Source organism: Urtica dioica, chromosome 8 (genome assembly GCF_054948205.1).
Source record: "Urtica dioica subsp. dioica isolate 48M chromosome 8, U.dioica_male_clone48M_v1_H2, whole genome shotgun sequence".
Classification (NCBI taxonomy): domain Eukaryota; kingdom Viridiplantae; phylum Streptophyta; class Magnoliopsida; order Rosales; family Urticaceae; genus Urtica; species Urtica dioica.
This window is the reverse complement of record NC_142763.1, coordinates 360,646-381,453: the sequence shown is the minus strand read 5'-3', so window position 1 is coordinate 381,453 and position 20,808 is coordinate 360,646. Positions and strand designations below refer to the sequence as shown.

General features: G+C 39.2%; 4 protein-coding genes across 6 annotated transcripts; 2 read left to right on the top strand and 2 right to left on the bottom strand.

Moving 5' to 3' along the window:
* Nucleotides 1–2,666: 2,666 nt before the first annotated feature.
* Nucleotides 2,667–8,214, top strand: LOC149386891 (protochlorophyllide-dependent translocon component 52, chloroplastic-like). Of its 3 annotated transcripts, XM_089624527.1 has the most exons (7): nucleotides 2,667–3,266; nucleotides 3,533–3,720; nucleotides 3,796–3,881; nucleotides 3,966–4,150; nucleotides 4,237–4,419; nucleotides 4,498–4,682; nucleotides 4,754–5,559. In XM_089624527.1, the coding sequence occupies exons 1-7, from the start codon at nucleotides 2,754–2,756 to the stop codon at nucleotides 4,998–5,000; spliced, it is 1,587 nt and encodes a 528-aa protein (XP_089480653.1). In that variant the 5' UTR covers nucleotides 2,667–2,753; the 3' UTR covers nucleotides 5,001–5,559. The 3 variants fall into 3 exon arrangements, with proteins under 3 accessions (XP_089480653.1, XP_089480654.1, XP_089480655.1); XM_089624528.1 differs by lacking the exons at nucleotides 3,533–3,720; nucleotides 3,796–3,881; nucleotides 3,966–4,150; ... (1 more) ...; nucleotides 4,498–4,682; nucleotides 4,754–5,559 and adding exons at nucleotides 6,638–6,825; nucleotides 6,906–6,991; nucleotides 7,079–7,251; nucleotides 7,343–7,710; nucleotides 7,780–8,214 and having other exon boundaries at nucleotides 2,675–3,266; XM_089624529.1 differs by lacking the exons at nucleotides 2,667–3,266; nucleotides 3,533–3,720; nucleotides 3,796–3,881; ... (2 more) ...; nucleotides 4,498–4,682; nucleotides 4,754–5,559 and adding exons at nucleotides 5,711–6,401; nucleotides 6,638–6,825; nucleotides 6,906–6,991; ... (1 more) ...; nucleotides 7,343–7,710; nucleotides 7,780–8,214.
* A 108-nt stretch (nucleotides 8,215–8,322) lies between these two features.
* On the bottom strand, nucleotides 8,323–10,631 carry LOC149386890 (Mitochondrial substrate carrier family protein). Its single transcript, XM_089624530.1, has 6 exons — nucleotides 10,358–10,631; nucleotides 10,135–10,218; nucleotides 9,793–9,854; nucleotides 9,312–9,673; nucleotides 8,970–9,184; nucleotides 8,323–8,631 (listed from the first exon to the last, which is right to left on the bottom strand). Exons 1-6 carry the CDS (start codon nucleotides 10,472–10,474, stop codon nucleotides 8,575–8,577), a joined length of 897 nt encoding a protein of 298 aa, XP_089480656.1. The 5' UTR covers nucleotides 10,475–10,631; the 3' UTR covers nucleotides 8,323–8,574.
* A 6,253-nt stretch (nucleotides 10,632–16,884) lies between these two features.
* On the top strand, nucleotides 16,885–19,272 carry TUA5 (tubulin alpha-5). The gene is made up of 5 exons (XM_089621688.1): nucleotides 16,885–17,159; nucleotides 17,477–17,691; nucleotides 17,778–17,977; nucleotides 18,054–18,562; nucleotides 18,667–19,272. Exons 1-5 carry the CDS (start codon nucleotides 17,047–17,049, stop codon nucleotides 18,977–18,979), a joined length of 1,350 nt encoding a protein of 449 aa, XP_089477814.1. The 5' UTR covers nucleotides 16,885–17,046; the 3' UTR covers nucleotides 18,980–19,272.
* A 306-nt stretch (nucleotides 19,273–19,578) lies between these two features.
* Nucleotides 19,579–20,397, bottom strand: LOC149386888 (ethylene-responsive transcription factor ERN1). The gene has a single exon (XM_089624699.1). It carries the CDS (start codon nucleotides 20,395–20,397, stop codon nucleotides 19,666–19,668), a length of 732 nt encoding a protein of 243 aa, XP_089480825.1. The 3' UTR covers nucleotides 19,579–19,665.
* Nucleotides 20,398–20,808: the final 411 nt, after the last annotated feature.

The window sequence follows — 20,808 nt, the reverse complement described above, 5'->3', positions numbered from 1 at the left end:
AGGGTGGTTGCCTTTTGCTGACATAAAGGCAAGCCTCTCTCCATCCTTCAGCCCTTTGATCAAGATTGTGGGCTTTCCGCTTTGTTTCTTGGGCCACGCTCGTCTTGCTTTTTGTTTTTTTAGGTTTTTCATGTTTTCGGATAAGAGAAATACCTCATAACAGTTACGTTGATTAATTAATTTTTAGTTTGAACAAATCTGTTTCTAAGATGCCATTCACACTTGATTATAACATCTTGGAAAAATATGTTGCATGATTGACATATTGCAGCATATCCGATTTTTTAGTATTTTGTACAAATTCTCTTTGTTAAAGAGATACGACTCTTACAACTAATTATTATGTGGCAATCTTCTCCAAAACCATAGCAAGACATCATATTTAGGATTTGACTCGTATAAAAGAAATATTCTACCCATAGGAGTCTTTTTATGCACTATGAATTTGTTCGAGAAGGGCTTTGAGCATAATTATGTCATGAACTATCCCCTATCTTGTTTGAACCTCTTATTTGTGAGTGATACAGGTTGAGTTTGTTTTTCGTGATATTATAAAGATCGCGTACCGTTATAAACTTGAATTAAACACTTGGTGAGTGATCTGAGTGGAAGTAAGAGGATCTCTGTTTCAGGAGGAACCTGAGTTAAAATCCATGAGTAGGGTCAAGCGGCTAAATTGCCAAATAGAACTTAAGGATTTGCAAAATAGGCAAAGTTTATCAAGTATAAGCAAAATAGTCAAACTGCGATTAATCCAGGCATGATTAAATTTAATCCCGACAGGATTTCTTGATTAAATTTAATCCAGGCAGGCCTAGATTAAATTTAATCCAGGGATTTTATTCAGTCTTAAATTTAATCCTCGACCTTCTCCGATCTCCAACTTCTCAGACCTCCTTTCAGTCACCGCAATCGCACAGATCTTACCTCCCGTCAAACTCTCCGTCACGGCGGCGAAGGCGAGGAGATCGACGGAGATTCGGGACTCTCTGTCACTCTACGGCGACGAGGGCTTCCTCGCTGGAAAGGTTCGTCGGACTTTGCCTCCGGCGGCGGTGCCGGCGTTCTTCTTCGGAGTGATGAGTCCGAAGTTGCAGAGAAGAGCTCTTGGAAAAATCTGGCGGAGGTGCCTGCGTTCTTCTTCGTTCTGTGGATTATCTCTTTTTTTCTTCCTATTAGAGGTGGCTATTTTACCTAACCTAATGAAACTATGGCTATTTTGCAAAAGCCATAGTTTGAATTGGCTAGTTCATGCCATTTTTTCTAGATTTAAAAAGGGCACTATAGGTTGATCATTCAGCTAAGACATTTGTGTACTTCTTCTACCATAAATTAGTGAATTTCTTTTCCCCCGGGACAGTTATCCCTCCAGACGTACGATTTGCCGAACTGGATTACTATTCTCGTGTGTTATTTACTTTACTTGACCGTTTAAACATCTAATCTGGTTACCGTTGAACATCTTGTCTTTTCTCATTCGCCGTGTCATAAACCTTCTAAGAGTCTGGCAGGTTCTTGAGTAGAAATTACCACAAATTACATTTTCTGTAAAATATCGGGCAACAAAAGCACGTTTTATGTTGTTGTTTTGTGGTCATCTTTCTATGAAATTGCGTTGAAAGGAAACATTGTTTCATTATGGATACATATTGCATTATTTATAATGTTTTAACTTTACTTGAGCTTCGAAATGTGACATTAGATCTATAATTTTTAATAAGAAATTTTCGATCTAGTAAACCGTTTGTGTATATTTCAAAATGTCATGGTTTGAATTTAGGTTTTTATATATACATTTTTTATGATCAACATGTAACAATATCAAAGTTTTTTTTTTTTTTGGTGAAAGATTGATCGATCTAAAGATAGATAAATTATTTGGCATGCAAGCTTCATTGTCATTGTTTGATCATTACAACAAGAGCATCATGAGTAGTCAATATTATTGTCCAAAAACTTGATAAAAGTTGCTTTGGAAATAGTGGTTTGGAAAGAACATAAAATTTGAAACAAGCACTCTTATGGATATACTTATTCCAATGAATTTTTCGAGCAAAAAAAATATAAGAAAATAATTATGGAAATGTCTCGTATTGCTTTCATGCGCTATTGCAATAACAGTTACCTTTTTTTTTCCCTTTTCCGTTTCCTAATTGGAATTCTTGTGTCGTTCATTAGATATATAACCATATTTATAGTTTTATATTGTTATATATCCAACGTTTCGTAAATCTTAAGTAAATAGTTGCGTTCATGTATTTACACGTGTAAATTGACGTAAATATCTTACCATTTTACTTCAATGAAAGGGAAAATCAAGAATGTCACGTTATATTTATGGTTATTTACCTAAAATTTACGAAACGTTGAGCATATAGCAATTCCAAACATTTTAGTGAGCTGATTATCTTTTTTTTTTTAAATGCTCCTTTGTGACTATATTTGTCTAATATTTAACTTAGTAAGCGTAACAAGCAGAGAAATGGGTTGTATACGTTACAGATCGATTTATGGCCCGACATGCTTTCTATCAGTGGTTACCAATTCGCCTTAATTATTTATTTATCGAAAGCCATTCAGATGACGTGGTAACCTTGACGTTTGTCGTTTATTTATAAAAACCGACAGAAACCCAATTTCAGAGTCAGACTGAGTCTTGGACCGCACGTTATTTACTACTATTTATCAACTCCGAGCTCAGAAAAAAAGAAAAATAAGTTGTTTTTTATGCTTCCTCGTTCCCAAAGCCAAATATGGAGTCTCTGACACTATCACCGCCACTTCACTACTCTCCTTCCAAACTTCACAACACAGATCAACTAGTTTTTTCCTCACCAAACAAAGCCACTACCAGAACTAAAACCCCTCTCTCAATTCCTCCGCACAAAATCATCAGCCATGGTAAAAAAAGGTTCAAGCTTTTCGCCGCCACGTCACCGTTCGAGATCGAGACCGAGACCGAGACCGCCGCGCCGGAGGAGAAATTCGACTGGTATGCCGAGTGGTATCCGGTGATGCCGGTGTGTGACCTGGACAAGCGGGTCCCACACGGCAAGAAGGTGATCGGGATCGACGTGGTCGTTTGGTGGGACCGCAACGACAGCCAATGGAAGGTGTTCGATGACAGCTGTCCTCACAGACTCGCTCCTCTCTCCGAAGGAAGGATCGACCGTTCCGGGAGGCTCCAGTGCGTCTACCACGGCTGGTGCTTCGGCGGCTCCGGCGACTGCCAGCTCATCCCTCAAGCCCCGCCCGACGGCCCTCCGGTGAGCCTCCACAGATACTCATCGATTCAATTTATTTATTCTTCAAACCTTCGAATTACATTGATATAGAAAATACAAGGGTAATCTGTCAAAATTTTCATGTGTAGTTCTTATAAGCTGTAACTTCAATCCTTTATCTGTCGATGAGTTTTATGTGGGTATGTGTGAGATCATTAGATGAGTCAACTAAATTTCAGGGAGATTGTTCCACCTCCGGATTTGTGAACCGAGTTTATAGAAATATGATCACATATTTTTTTGCACAGGTTCACAGTTCGAAGAAAGCGTGTGCGAGGGTTTATCCGAGCACGGTTCAGAACGACATGGTGTGGTTTTGGCCGAGTTCCGATCCTCAACACGCAGACATTCTCTTCAAGAAAAAACCGCCGTACATCTCCGAAATAGACGATCCCTCGTTTTGCAGGATGATGGGGAACAGAGACATTCCAATTGGGTAAGCATGCCTATAATTAATCCACTAAATTAACACCAAAAAGTGATACTTTATATCATCTGTTGCGGATTTCAGGTACGAGATCTTGGTTGAGAATCTTCTAGACCCTGCACATATTCAATATGCGCATTACGGGCTAATGCAGATGACGCGCTCAAAGAGTATAGTGCTTTGATTTTACAGTGATTTTGTGTTTACTTTTTTACATTCTGTTGGTAATAGAAATCATCGACATTGAGTTGCAGACCCGGTTGACAGAGAAGGAGGTATGCCACTGGACTTATCTGTGAAAAGTTTAGGCGCGAGGGGTTTTACTGCAAATTCTCCGACCGGGCCCACTAGATTCTATGCACCGTGTGTGGTTTATTTTTCTTTCCCGCTTAAAATGAGTCAAGATGACGGGGCTGAGTCCTCAGATGAAACCGAACTGGTAAAGAGTGTTGTGCACAATAAAGATCATTTCTTTAAATCAAGGGTATTATGTTATCGACCTCTTCTTTTTGTTCGGCTTTTCAGGGTGCGGAGAAGAGAAATGTTTTGGTATTCATGTGCGTTCCGGTTAGCCCCGGGAAGAGCAGACTGATTTGGACATTTCCGAGGAACTTCATGGTTTGGATCGACAGAGTCGTTCCGAGATGGATGTTTCACATAAACCAAAACTTGATTCTTGATTCAGATTTATCTCTGCTTCATATCGAGGTGACTTTATATCCGATTCATCGATATTAGTTTTGTCTTTGTCTAATGAGCTTATCTGTATGATGTTGTTAAATATAGGAGCGCAAGTTAATGGAGAGTGAGGAGTGGCACAAGGCGTGTTATGTGCCGACGAAATCGGACATGTTTGTGGTCAGTTTCCGAAGATGGTTCAACAAATACGCGGCCGGTCAAGTCGATTGGAGATCCAAATTCAGTCCAACTCTTCTTCCACTAACGCCTCCGAGAGAACAACTCTTGGACCGGTAAAGCTTTTCTTGGTCCTTGCAATATCACTCACTTTCGGGGGACTATATAAACTTGCAATGTGTTTCAGATATTGGACGCACGTGGTGAATTGTAGCAGTTGTAGCGGAGCGTATAAGAGCCTCAAAGTGCTTAAACTCGCTCTTCAGCTCGTCTCTATTTTCGTGCTCGGTATTGTTGCAGCGACCAAACGAGATGTTAAAACATCAATGGTGTTGGCTTTTGCGGCGGTGCTGTGCTACGCAGCTTCAAAATGGCTGTCTCGCTTCATTCGCAAAGTCTTCCATTTCCACGACTACAACCACGCTTTTCGCTAGAATATCACTCATTATGAAGAACACCGGTTTTACCGTGTTAGATATACACGTCATAAAGCCTGATATTATTACCAAGTTTGGTAGTTGGCAACTGATAATAAGTAGGCCTAATAATAAGATTTATGTAGATTGAGAAAATGAGAGAAAGAAGTTGTAGCGAGTACATAGGACTATGATTGAGTTCATTGGTTTAGCCGTGATTCGTAACAAAGTGCTGCAATGATCACACCTCAGAGGACTTTGAGCTTGGATCGTATATCACCAACTAGAAATGGCTTTCGATGTTTTTGGGTTGGGAGAGAAATAACCATGTTGATGTCTGTCTTGAAAAACTATCTCTGAAATAAATTTCATATTTATAACCATTTGTTGATAGTTTAGAAGTTTAGATGTACTCAGGTTATTTTTTAGATTGTTTTTTTATCGTGACTCGAACTTGTTGAGACGACAATTTAAGGATTCAATATTGAAAAATATCATATGGTTGTGTATAAAGCATGGTATAACAAAGTTTGGTAAAACGTTGTTTTCTTGTACATCTATTGTTGTCCGGCTAGTTCAGGAGACTCATAAAATATTGAGTGGTCGATTTCTTTTATATAATAGCAGCGCGTTTTAAATGAACGCTGAATCTAATTAGTCTTTTTTATTATAAATAAATAGTCTTTATTACTATAAATATATAAATCTTAGGTAGGCGAATTGCTGACGGAATGAATATGGTATTAGAAAAACAATATCCTCTATCTATTATATCAGCCACTCACGAGCCTCACATTGTTTTTTTTCACTCTTTGCCCTTTTTGGTTCATTCATTAAATCACAGTCACGCAAACTGTCTCTAATTCGTTTTGAATTTTGATAGCCTGAAGAATAAAATAAAAATTTGAATCGTTGGTGTTCGGAACTATGGAGTGTCTCAGATCATCACCACTGCACTGTTTTGGGAAGCCATCGAAACTCCACAGCAAAACCCATTTCACAAAACTCATCTCCTTCAACAACAACGCTTTCTCACACACAATCATCAGCCATGTCAAAAAAAGCTTTAAGCTTTACACCGCCACATCACCGTTCGCGACGGAAACCGAGACCCAGACCACCGCGCCGGAGGGGAAGTTCGACTGGTATTCAGAGTGGTATCCGGTTATGCCGGTGTGTGACCTGGACAAGCGGGTCCCACACGGCAAGAAGGTGATCGGGATCGACGTGGTCGTTTGGTGGGACCGCAATGACAGCCAATGGAAGGTGTTCGATGACAGCTGTCCTCACAGACTCGCTCCTCTCTCCGAAGGAAGGATCGACCGTTCCGGGAGACTCCAGTGCGTCTACCACGGCTGGTGCTTCGGCGGCTCCGGCGACTGCCAGCTCATCCCTCAATCCCCGCCCGACGGCCCTCCGGTATCGCAAACCATTTTTTTCTCGTTGACGTAATATTTTTGTTGGGATATTTAGTGATGGCATTTTGAGAATGTTACATTGTACTCATAAACTTGATTTACCAGTTTCGACTGCTGTGAAATCTGCAGCGACAAAGTGGACGGAACTCTTATTCGTAGATTAGTTTTGTTTTCTGGTTAGATCGGGCTGTAATCATAACAGGTAACTTAAGGGACAAGGAAACGGGCATTTTGCAGGTTCAGAGTTCGAAGAAGGCATGTGCGACCGCTTATCCGAGCACCGTTCAGAACGACATCGTGTGGTTTTGGCCGGACGCTGACCCTCGACACAAAGACATCCTCGCCAGCAAAAAACCTCCCTACATCGCCGAGCTAGACGATCCTTCCTTCACTAAGCAAATTGCAAATCGAGAGTTTCCATACGGGTAAACAAAAGAAACCGCCTTTTTTTTTTCAACAACTGTAGAGACTTAGTTTTGATTAATCCGATATCTATTTTGTGCAGGTACGAAGTGTTGATTGAGAATCTTATGGACCCGGCTCACGTGCCGTACGCACATTACGGGATAATGAGGGGTCCTCCGTCTAAAAGTAAAGCTCGTTGCTTCTGACGAATCACATTTCTTGCTAACTTAATAACTACATAAGAAACTGATCAGACCATGTTCGGTTTTGTAGAGCCGGTTGATAGAGAGGGAGGAATGCCACTGGACTTGGCCGTGGAACGTTTGGATGCGAGCGGTTTTGATGGAAAGCGAAATCCCGGGACTAAGAAGTTCTTTGCGCCGTGCGTTTATTACTCTTCTATTCCGATTGGATGGGACCGGTATTCTTCCAAGGAAACCAAACCGGTGTGTTTGACTCGTCATCGTAGAAGTGATGGTTTACCATTTTCTTCTTTTCTTTTTTTGTTTTGCTAAAAGTATTTCTCTTCTCTGTCAGAAAGCGGGCGAGAAGAACTTGGTGATGGTCTTCATTTGCGTGCCGGTGAGCCCGGGACGGAGCAGGCTGATCTGGACATTCCCGAGGAACTTTGCAGTTCTGGTCGAGAAAATCGTCCCTCGATGGGTGTTCCACATTGGTCAGAACTTGATTCTGGATTCAGATCTGTACCTGCTTCATTTCGAGGAGAGGAAGATACTGGAGGCCGGAGATTGGCAAAAGGCGTGTTTCATGCCCACCAAATCCGATGGTCACGTCATTGCTTTCAGAAAGTGGCTGCACAAATTCGCCGGCGGTCAAGTTGATTGGCGAGGCAAATTCACCGGAGCTCTTCCACCAACTCCTCCTAGAGAACAGCTTTTGGACAGGTCAGCCTAAATCATTGACACACACAGTGTGTCTTTGGGCTCTGTAAACAACGGTTTGTGTTCTTTCAGGTATTGGACGCATGTGGTGAATTGTAGCAGTTGTCGCGGAGCGTATAAGGGTCTGGAAGTGCTTAAAGTCGCGCTTCAAATCGCATCTTTTTGCGTGATCGGTATCGTTGCAGCGACCAAACAGAACATCCCGTCCACGCCTGTGAAAATAGCTTTGGTTTCGGCGGCTATACTGTGCTTCGCAGCTTCGAAATGGCTGGCTTACTTTCTCCGCAAATTCTTCCACTTTCACGATTACAGTCACGCCCTTCGCTAGGATACAACATTACACCCCGAATCGGGTGTTATATATACCAACATTTAATACACAAAATTATGCAGCTTTGAAATCGCTCAGCTTATTTCTAGACTTGTCGACGAAGCTTTACATTTTTGCCACCAATCTGTACGCTAAAAATCAATAACGAACGACTAATTATTAATTTTGTCAAATAATTGCCTAGCTTCTTTGAGTGCATGACTAAAAGGCAGAATTCAAATGGAAATATGACAAAACAGAAACAATGAGACAACAAATGAGATCATGTGAAGAGTCTACGCCCATCAAAATGTAACAAAAATGCTTTCATGTCAATAATGGTCTATTCTTGTAGTCAATTTCCCCCCAGGAAGTTCCAAATATTGTGGTGTGGCTTTAGAACCACAACAAAAACCTCAAGAAATGAATATTGATGTGAACCAAAGAAATACAACACAGCCGAAGTAAATTTTATTTATTATTTGGGGTTCGATAAGCTTTGTCTTTTGCCTCTAACAAAAATCTTTGTTTGTCTTTTCCCATGCCACACCGCGATTCTACAAATTAATCGTCTTCTGGAACTTCTGAATCTGGTTGAGGAAAATCCATGTCATCTGGCAAAAAAAAAAAAAACAGCACAAAATATCAGAAAAACGTGGACCCTTCACTACGATGAACTATTACACCACCGATAACTAGCAGCCAGTCTGTGATAAATAAATAGAAAGAGAAGTGTAGGCATCATAGCGAGCCAAGAGCTGATTAAAACAGAGCACTGGCTTTCTGAGACGCCTTTTTGTTTTCAATTTCTGATCCACTCACTTTGTTAATTGAGACTGAATTGCCATGCTCTTCAGCAAGTTTAAAACTCGCCCACGCAGACAATTTGTTACTCAAAGAGAATCTAGAAGCACCAGTCCAAGATATATATATATATAGAGAAAGAGTGTACCATGACATGAGGAGCGATTCTGACGCAGTAGACAGGGAAACCGGTGTAGAACTTGAGAGGTCCTCCGGCTTTGAGGGTCTTCATAGCACAGTCCAACGAGCCTGTGTATGGGTACTTCCCTTGAGCATCCGGTTGCATCTTCTGAATCTGCGTCTTCACATAATCAAACGGCAAACTGCACGCAGCTGCAAAGAAACCCGACACCGAACTCGCCGCTGCAAACAATTACCAAAACAACAAATTAAGAACTAACCCAATAGCTCTTCTGCGTAACCTAAATACCCTCCTCGATATCTAGTTCTTAACACAACAAAATCAAGCTAAGGCTAAATCCAGACGTACCCAAGACGGTGGAAGCTTCACCGAGGCCGACGGTGTCCTTGAAGAACTCGACGCCCTGGTCGTAGGAGGCGAGCATTCCCATGTTCAAAGCCATGGCTCGGACCACGGTGGGGCCCGCGCCCTTCCAGAGAGCGAGGACGCCCTCGTCGGCGGTGATGCGGTACAGAGCGTGGAAGGCGTTCTTGTAGTGCCGCCTCTGCGCCGCCGGCAGCGTCGCGTCCGCCTGCATCCGGATCAGCGCCAGGTCAGCGGGGCTCCCCACGCTCGCCCCGATCGCGCCAGCTGTCAGCCCGCACAGCGCCTTCTGGTACAGCGGCAACGGCTTCCCGTCGTTCGCCTCTATTGCTTTCGCTGTCAACATCCTATGTTTTTAACCACCACCACCACAAAAACAGTCGGAAATTTAAAAGATTAATAAGCTCGTGATGCTATTTTTTTATCGCAATAAAAAAAATGAGAAATTTGCGAATATGCCACTCACTTGAACGATCCGAGACGAGCTGTGGTGTACGTTGCTTGCCTTAGCAAACCAGCAGACAAACCCTGCTCACAAATACCCTCTTTTAGCACAATATCGACACATGAAAAAAACCGAGGAAATCAAGCTCACAACCTCAATTTTGTATATAACAATCCACCGGTACGAGAGGATCATGATTTGACGAAATTTGAAGACTAATAAGAATACCCAAGCTCACACGAATGAATATAGCTAATAATTGAACTTAAGATTGCGCAGATTCCAAATCAAATCAAAGATCCAAATTTGTAATCCCCGTCAGATCAAGAAGAAAATGAATCGCCGATGCTCGAAGAAACGCACCTTGTAGAAAGAACCGAGACCTTCTTCCTTAAGCATGGTTCTGGTGACCTGGCCTGCTGATCCTTGGCCAAGTTGAATTCTCACCTACAAAATAACAACCGAAATCCATAAATTCTCTCAAATAAAATACAGATCCAAAATACCAAAATGCTAAACCCTAAATGAACCAAGCAAAAACACAAAATCTGATGGACTAACATTTAAAAAAAAAAACTTGAAATACCTTGATCATATCGATAGGTTGGATAACGCAGGTGGCGAGCATTCCAGAGGCACCGCCATTGACGAAGGGCTTAACTGTGGGCCAAACACCACCGCTTTTCTTCTTCTCTTCTGCCATTGTTCTTCTACAGAGATCTCGAGAGAAGAGAGGTCCGAAGAAGAAGAAGAAGAAAACGGAGAGGCCAAGAAATGAATTTAGCCCTTTAAGACTCGCTGTGTGAGTATATATGCGTGCGCAAAACCCTTGTAACTCGTATGAACACCGATTTATTCTTTTATCGTATAAAAATTGTGGACACTAGTTTTTCTTGTTTTGTATTTCTGACCTGCGATGGCTACCGAATTACAGTATTAGCCCCTACTTTTCGCCGGCTCTTGGTTCTTTATGACCAGAATTGACCTTTTTGACCTTTGATTTTCAATTTGTATTATATGCTGTGTAAAGAGAGGTCGTTTTCCTCAAACAACAAAAAAGAAGGCCTAAAATATTGATAACAGTATTTTCGTCGTAAAAAAAGCCCGGAAATTAATTACGTTTTTATAATATTGAGAAAAAAGGCCATTCCCATGTTGGACAATGTCATGCTATATTATTATTGTTGTTATTAGCTTAGGCAATTTAAAATTTCTCCAATTGTAAAGTGTCTATTGTTTTTTTTAATTGTGTGGTTTTTTTTCATTTGGTAAGATGATTTATAGTTATCTCTTGCAAAATCCTAACTTAATCACTTGAAACGAAAAGGGTAAATATGAGTTGTACTTACGGTGGTTGTGTTTGTACTTTGTATCACTGTCTTTTTTCGTTGCACTATTAGTTTTCCATAAAACGTTATGCCAGAAAAAATTATAACAAATTTGACTTTTTCACGTCATTCTTTTTTGGTTAATTGAGAATGGTTATGCAATAATAGATGATTCAATTTTGACATTGTATGTCAGGAGGGCATAGGAGTAAAATGACAGGGGAAGATTCATTTTTATTGTGTAGCTCACAAAGGAATAAATTTGAAAATGATGTTTTCGATGTGGGTTGGATTGGATCTAAAGTAATAAAGGAAGGTTGTGTGGGGCTTTTTGTAATTTAGCTATAAGAATCTCTAAGAAATTATGCCTGCCTTTGGTAAATTGTATAAATTTAGGGCATTCTAGAACTAGGCGTTGATTTACGAACTTATCCCACTAATCCAATGAAACTACAATATTTGCCCTCCATAGTCAACGTCATTGTCACAGACCACCCAAATTTTATTGGCAAAGAACAACACAAGCAAAACACCTTTAATGGTTGGCTCGACTAGGATCCAATTAGATGTCAAATATAAATAAACTCAAATGTTTTTCCAATTACAAAAAAGATTTTCACTTTTTGATATGCTATAATAATTAATTAGTGCTTAGTATCTATAGCATCTTATAAAAAAAAAAAAAAAAAAAAAACTATTGCATGTCACTGCGAAAGTAAGCACAAACTCATGCCGGTTTATCAGTATTATTATTATATTCCAAGTTTAGCAGATTATCATAAATGTTGTTTTAAAATCCCAAATTCGTACCACATTTTATGCATTTCAAATAAAAGAAAAGTAAAGAAAAACATAAAATTTAATCGGGTTCGTGAAAAGATAAAATCAAGGGTATCCTGGCAATTGGATTTGGAATTGTGGGGAGCAAAAGAGCAAGTTGAGCAACAACATTTTTTTTATTATTTTTGCTAGAAGACCAACAGCATTGAGTCACGCGTGTAAGTGTTAGTTAGAGCATCTTTAATGGTTTGTAGCTTAACAATTGTGAGGACTTGCTAGCAATTAGCAAAAATTGTAAGCTAGTTGCTTACCATTGTTTTGCACTTTATCTACTAGCTTAACTAAGCTACTTTGCTTAACTAAGCTACTAGCTTAGCAAAAAAATGGACCAATTTTTTAATTTTTTTTATTTAATAAGTGGGAATTGAATAGAATATAATAATAAAATATTAATTATTGACATGTGGGATAAAGTTAAGCTAAGATAGTGATTTAGCTTACCAATAGAGAACAAATTTGCTTAAATTAGTTGTAGCTTAAATTGCTTATGTGGCAAGTTAAGCAAATATGGTATTTGCTTACCATTAAAGATGCTCTTAGTCAGCTCTCCTCACCTGTCACGTTTTATTGAATCGCAAAAACTAGTTATTTTTATGTGGTTGTTGTTTCTTGAAAATAATAATAATAATTATAATAATATGACTGCGTTGATGCTTTGTTTTACTAGCATTATTTTAGTTTTTTTTATCAATATTTATTTCATTTTTTCTCCTAAAATCTTATAATGTTTATTGCCGTTGCCTTTGTTGAATTGACGGTAAGATGAAGCCTTAAAAGGGAGGGGAAAGCAAAGGATTGGGTGTTGTTGGAGTCTCAAAGTTGGTATGATCACCCAATTAGTCTCCTTATAGCGTCCATACCACAACCCAACTAAAAAAGGCTGAAGGCCCATTAGTAGTCCAATTCTTACTAACGGGCCGAGGCCCATAGAAGCATTTCTAAGTAGACAACTACTTGTCACTCATCTCAAATGGACATTTCCTTAACTAGGACTAAATTAAGGCAAAATTCCATTTTCCTATTTTTTTCAAAAATTTACCAAAGTAGGACTAATAAAAAAAAAAAAATCGTTTTTTCGATGGGATGAGCGGGAAAATAGAAAGAAAGAGAAAAAATAAGAGATTTTATTGGGGAAGATTGTAGGTTGGTAATTAGTATGATGGTATAATAGGTAGATTTTTGTGTATCTCTCATTTGACTTTTGTTTGACCGGTCCTAGTTTGGTAAATTTTTGAAAAAAATAGGAAAATGGAATTTTACCTTAATTTTGTCATACTTTTGGCAATTTTCCAACAAAATCTTATATAAATGTAACAGGTACATGATTTTTCATATCTACATTGTTGAACCGAGAATTTATCTCAAAACAATTTCGAAAATTCTTGAAGAAAAGATCGATTTAAATTTGTAAATAGATCTCAGACTTTCATTACGAGATCGATTTTGCTTTGATATGTTCTTAGATTAAATAATGGCTAATTATGTAATAAAATAATGGCCGTTCTAGGCCTTTTTATTATATATAAATAAAGATTTACAATAAATATAATCATGAAGAACAAAAGAGAAATGAGTAGAGAGCTTAAGAAAAATGGAGGTCTTCATCCCCTCTCAACTCTTCAAATAGAAGTTTCTATTTATTGATCTCAAGAGGAGTTAATGAGCTACATTGATTTTAGGGGTACGTCGTTGAATAGATCATCTCCTCTCAGCTCGTGATACGTATGTGGCACGCTCCGAAATTGATGAAGCGGTTGAGAGTAGTGGTTGAATAGTCCTCGATCTCCGATATTCCAGTTGGAGCTCGATGAAACAGTTTTTGGTGACGGACTGGGGCGGAGAGCTGAACTGACAAGCTGAGCCGAAGAATTAAGCTAACCAGCTGAACCAGAGAACTAAGCCAAAAATGATTTAGCTCACTGTATATCGTAAGCTGGACCTTGAGGTCGATCTCGAGGTTTAGACCAAACTAATTAATTTAAGTCCAAATAAATTCGTATTAATAGACGACGAACTTCAACATCAACACACCTAACATACATTTATTTAATAGTAGTATATAACTATACATACACCCATGCACACTAGTGCATGTGATTAAAGGAGCTGTTACTCACCCGGCAAACACAATACATTAGATTTTGGAGTCCCATGTTGCCCTTCTATTATTCCAATCTCAAACATTATTCAAATATATATATATATATATATATATATATATATATATATATATATATATATATGACACTTAACTACCATCAATATGACTTGTATATGTGTCACTTATTAAGTACAAGCAAGCATATAAGAACGCAACGTTCTCTGGCATTTTACCCTTCCCTTATTAGCTTGACAACCTATATTCATATTATGTAATATGTATATGTGTGTATATATACAGCTAATATTAGCCAGCCGTTGGCAAGATTGTACGTACGTAAAATTAGCCAGCACATATATACTCCTCACTTTACTACTTCCTTACATAGAAAAACTATTATTTTTTTTTTGTTTGTTTGTTGACATCAATAAAATAAATTAAGCATAGGTGTTTTATTTAATACTTAATTTGAGAGCGATCTTGCAAGTTGATAATATCCGTGAGTGAGCTCACATGACATCTAACCTAACGCACAAAATATCTTCCAACGGAACTACAAATAATAATTCATTATTGTCCATAAGGTTGTATTGCACTGTACTCCTTGCTTGCTAAAAGGAAATGATGATTGATGAGTAATCACTAAACAAAATCTACACCTACAACAGAGACGTTGAATCATAGAAATTAATAAGCTCTGTGTTCCTGTAAAGTAAATTGTGCCGTTATTCCTTGCACAATAAATTGTGTGTGTGTGTGTTTTTTTTTTTTTTTTTTTTTTTTTTATGAGTAAATCATTAGTAAGGCTCTTGTGTGAGTTTTTCCAAGTATACTAAATGGGTAGAGGAAAAAATATATATCCGTGTAGAGACATTCATTGGTAATCAAAGTAATCGTAATGAACATTCTCAGAAATTCAACAGATTTATTGAAATCAGATGAGAATAACTTATGAGAGTTTTTGGTTTCTATTTATTTATTTTTGTCTCGTATCCTATTAATTAGTGAAACCTCAAAAAGTTGTCGAATACAGGTGCTTCCAAATGGAAGAACAGCTAATATTTATTACAGGGACATTGAAAAAACATAAACAGCTTATGAGTAATTACAAGCACAGAAAAAGAAACATATTTGGTAGTGTACATATATAGTAAGGTTGTAAGCTGTAACTCGTATTAAGACAAAACGACAAAGATACAAGTGCTAGGAAGAATAAATAATTGAAATGAAAAAAAAAATAGTTGGATATAAAAAATAAAACTAAAGAGGCATTGATGAGGTGATAACAGCTGACCTATTGTGAATATACATTCAGCCTACTTTCACATGTTCACTATGCTCCACCTCAACTCCCTAATTACCCATTTTGCCCTTCATTTCATTTTTCATATTCCTCTTAATTTTGTCCTCAATTACAGCTTTTTCTTTTTAATTAACACCTACATTTTTTTTATATCCATACAAACAAAACTACGGCTAACTCTAGCCAACCGCAACGGAATAAAATCGGAAATTTAAGGGCCGTTTGGTTTAGTTTTCTAAACTCGTTTTCTGTTTTTAAATTCTGTTTTCTGATTCTAATTTTTAAATTTAAAAAACAGATTTAGAATTACGTTTCAGAATATTTGAAATGTTGGTTGGTTATGTTTTCTATTCAATTGTATAGAGATAAAATAGAAAACAACTTTTCATTGTTTTCTGTTTTCTAAACAAATTTCAAAGAAAACAGAAACATGATTCTAAATCTGTTTTCTAAATTCATAACCAAACAGTTTTTCTAAAACTGTTTTCTAGAATTTAGAATCAGAAAACAGAAAACGGGAACTGAAAACATAACCAAACGGCTTATTTTCTTTTGACGCTGTTTTTACTATTAAAATTTTGTTTGATACTTATCACATAACTAAAATCGTAGTATCATTTCGTTACTATTCATTTTTTTTTCCTTCAGAAAGTAATTATATTTTAGGTTCCAAAATTTGTTTCTTTATTTTATTAGGTGAACAATATCAATATTAGCAATAACTAAATGTTCTGCTCCGATTTGGCCAAATTATAACACTATTCGGAACGAAAAACTCTCCATTCAAAATCAAAATTCTTGTTCGATTATAACGAAATATCCGTTTGGACCGAATTTTCATATCAGAATAAGATTTTCTTAGATTTATTGTATCGCTTATATTGCATCATGTTCACTTTACCGTATAATACAGCCAAGCGAAAACGATGGAGTATATAAGCGATAACACAAATATATGACAATTTTTTTACATCTACTCATTCAAATAAAACTACGAGCACTTTGATCGGACCTCACAAAGTTATAAGTATCCTAATCAAGTCGGCACTAAACAAACTTCAACTCGAACAATGTTTTATTATTATTTCGAGATTAATGTCGTATTGCACTGAAAATGATACGATTCTAAATTTGTGAACAAAATAATAGTCTTAGAGATATGCACATTATATTTTTATAGTGTGTTACATTTATTTAAATATGATGTATGAGTACGGGGGAAAATGTATCATTATAAACAAAAGAATGACTAATGTAATTTATTTCGTGATCTACGTGGACAAAGATTTGGACTTCACAGCAACTATTTTCTAACAAGGAAATACTAAATCTAATACATCCCGATTTAGGTGTCCAAAAACTCCAAAGAATTCAAGATATTAAATAAACGCAAGTTGTCACACTTGAATTTCATGCAATAATATGGGAGGAGGGGCAGAAGAGTAATAGCGGGAAAATTGAAGTAAGGGTCCCACAGGAGGGGACAAGCTGGCGCCAAATGAAGGATATTTATTTTTAGAAATTCGGATGTGAAAAAAAGGTCACACATCGGATTCCAAAATTTTATGCAATCCCATTTTAGAAACCCAAACAATCTCTCTTAAGACCACATTCTTTCTGATTTCATTTCTTCTCATTTCTCAAACCTAAACCTAAAAGCTTCGATCCAACAAAAAACTAGAAACTAAAAAAATCATCGGAGAATGAGAGAAATCATAAGCATTCACATCGGACAAGCCGGGATTCAAGTCGGCAATTCCTGCTGGGAACTCTATTGCCTCGAACACGAAATCCAGCCCGATGGAATGATGCCAAGGTTCGCTTTCTCATCACATCCATTCCAATTTCTTTTTTAACGCAATGTCGCTTTTACTTGTCCGATTTCCGTACCGAATGTGATATTACCGCTTATGGAATGTGCGATCTTCTAAGTAACCTAGAAACGAAGAAACCGTTTGGCTTCGTTATTTGTCCCGTTTGTGGCATGTGTGATATTGTGCGTCGGCGTTGTAATATTAAGCAACTTAAAGACGAAGAAATCGCTTTCTCTTTTATTTTTGTCTCGTTTCTTAGGGTTTGGAAATACGACAATTTTGGTGGTTGATTTTGTATGGATGCTTGTGTGAACTGCAGTGACACGTCTGTGGGAGTGGCTCACGACGCGTTCAACACGTTCTTCAGCGAGACGAGCTCAGGCAAGCACGTCCCTCGCGCCATCTTCGTGGATTTAGAGCCGACCGTGATCGACGAGGTCAGAACCGGCACTTACCGCCAGCTGTTCCACCCGGAGCAGCTCATCTCCGGCAAAGAAGACGCCGCCAACAACTTCGCCAGAGGCCACTACACCGGTCCGTTGTCCCCAACGACATCTCTATTAATTCAGATCTCTTGCTGTATTATGATCAGTTAATACAATATCGCGGTGCTTTTGCAGTCGGCAAGGAAATCGTGGATCTGTGCTTGGATCGCGTCAGGAAATTGGCCGACAACTGCACCGGATTGCAGGGCTTCTTGGTCTTCAATGCCGTCGGCGGTGGAACCGGCTCTGGCTTGGGATCTTTGCTCCTCGAACGTTTGTCTGTCGATTACGGAAAAAAATCCAAGCTCGGCTTCACAATCTACCCTTCACCTCAGGTACTATTGCTATACTAGAAAGAAACAGTCTTTTTTGGTTTTTTGGGAAAAGCTGACTTAAGTGTTTGTTTGGCAGGTTTCCACGGCTGTGGTGGAGCCTTACAACAGCGTTCTCTCGACCCACTCGCTTCTCGAGCACACCGATGTTGCCGTGCTGTTGGACAACGAGGCCATCTACGATATCTGCCGTAGATCCCTCGACATCGAGAGGCCCACGTACACGAACCTCAACCGTTTGATCTCGCAGATCATATCCTCGCTGACGACCTCGCTGAGGTTCGACGGAGCGATCAACGTGGACGTGACGGAGTTCCAGACGAATCTGGTGCCGTACCCGCGGATCCACTTCATGCTGTCGTCGTACGCGCCGGTGATCTCGGCGGAGAAGGCGTACCACGAGCAGCTCTCGGTGCCGGAGATCACGAACGCGGTGTTCGAGCCGTCGAGCATGATGGCCAAGTGCGACCCCAGGCACGGAAAGTACATGGCTTGCTGTTTGATGTACCGCGGTGACGTCGTTCCCAAAGACGTCAACGCTGCCGTGGCCACCATCAAGACCAAGAGGACCGTGCAGTTCGTCGACTGGTACGAGAGACTCTGCATTGTGTTCCTTTCTTTTCTCTTGGGCTATGTTTTTATTTGGTGGTTCGATTGAGTTGATTGTGGTTTTTTTGGGGTGAAATTTGAAGGTGCCCGACTGGGTTCAAGTGCGGTATAAACTACCAGCCTCCGACGGTGGTGCCGGGAGGCGATCTGGCGAAGGTGCAGAGAGCGGTGTGTATGATCAGCAACAACACGGCCGTGGCCGAAGTGTTTGCTCGGATCGACCACAAGTTTGATCTCATGTACTCGAAGAGGGCTTTCGTTCACTGGTACGTCGGCGAGGGCATGGAAGAAGGAGAGTTCTCTGAGGCCCGAGAAGATCTGGCCGCCCTCGAGAAGGACTACGAGGAAGTCGGCGCAGAAGGCGCTGATGACGAAGAAGAAGGCGAAGACTACTGAGAAACAACGAGATGATTTGTTTTCCGCGGAAAAAGGGCATATTCACGCGAGGGAGGGACAATTAGCTCTTACTTTTGGTTTTATTTTTTTGCTTTGCATTATTTCATTACATGTTGTGTTTTGTGCAGTACTTTTGGATCCTTGTAACGTTTAAACCTTTTTTTGGAAGTGTCAAAACTCAAGTCCTTGATTGTGTTTTTTCTTTGTGTATTAATGAAGTGATTGTTGGGAATCATAAGATGCACATATAGATTTTATTTTTTTGAATGAAAATTGATGTTTCTTTCTGGTCACCGTTGCCTTTGGCATATTTATTGTTCCAATATCTTGTGTCAAACCGTCACATGCAATGTCTATGAAATTGAGTAACGACCTTTCACCACCCATTTATTTTTCTGGGACCATACAGACAGCTCATCATTTTGGATTGGGTTGTGATCTGTATTTTGTCAAGTTTAGGTACATTTGTAGAATAAAAGTAATCTAGTTACAGAGATTAAAGGGTGAGAAATGAAAGATTAGTGATGGAGATATATGCAGGGGTCAATTCTCCAAACATGAATTTGATTTGACCCAATAAAGGAACATTTCTGTCCCCTTTGTAACATATTGTTCATACACGAACATTATTCACTGATCCATAATTTACATAAATGAATACCATACATATGTTCATTAGAAATGTACTATAAAGTTGGAGAGTACATCTGGTAGAAAGCATAAGGATCAAAGAGATTGTGAATGGGATCACATGAATTCATAGCGTACAACGAAGTCGATATTTGCCTCTCATCGCACTTGATTTGTTGATATTCCGCGAGCACAAGCTCTATGCCACCCGATGAAGAAGACGATGATGATGGCGATATATCGAATTCACTCGTCAATGGCATCGTCGTTGAGAAGTGATCAAAGGCAAGAGGGAACGACCACGTGTACGCAAAATCCTCAACGCAGTTGGTCATGTCAGGCTTATATGCACCGCCGTCGTCGAGGACTTGAAGAGACGCGGAAGAGTCGTTGTTGAGGATTTGGAATGTCTGGTTGGTGGTGTTATAGAGGGATTTACGCGGAGGAGGACTAGTTTTAGTAGCGTTGCTCGGTTTATTCATGGTCTTCTTTTTGTGGTTGAAGATGTTTCTGATCTTGATGGAGAGGTGAGAATCGGAGGGGGCTCGGGACGGGAAGTTGGTTTTGGTGTCGGAGCCGCGGAGGAGGAAAGCGGCTTCGTCGTAGGCTCGGGCGGCTTCCTCGGCCGTGTCGAAGGTCCCGAGCCACATTCGGATCTTCCTTGTCGTGTCCTTTATCTCGGCCACCCATTTGCCTGATGGCCTTTGTCTCACACCAACAAACTTGTTCTTGTTTCCTCTTTCCTTCTGTGACCCTTTTGTCTGCTGTTGAGCTACAACGTTTTCCATTGCAAACCCAAACCAACAAAGAAAGAAAAGAGAATTGGTTTTGCAAAGCTTTGTGAAGAACAAAAAATACTAGCTTAATTTGATGGTTTATATAGTGGAATAAACCAAGGAATCAATCAAGACCCTTTTAGTGGGAAGCTCGTTTAGATGATCAATGCATCGATATTATTTTTATCTATTTTTCTATGTCCACGTGTTATGTTGTGTTTTTGTGACCAAATCATGGTCGGTTTTGATCTGAAACATGGGAGCCATTTTCTTTATTTCGTTTGTGATATTATAAGATAATTGTGTTCATCACACAAACACACATTGTTGTTGATGGCACGAAGGCCTAGTACCAGCTTTGCAACTCTTAAACAATTCTATATAAAAACATAAATGCTTTTTTTTCTTTCTTTACCAATATAT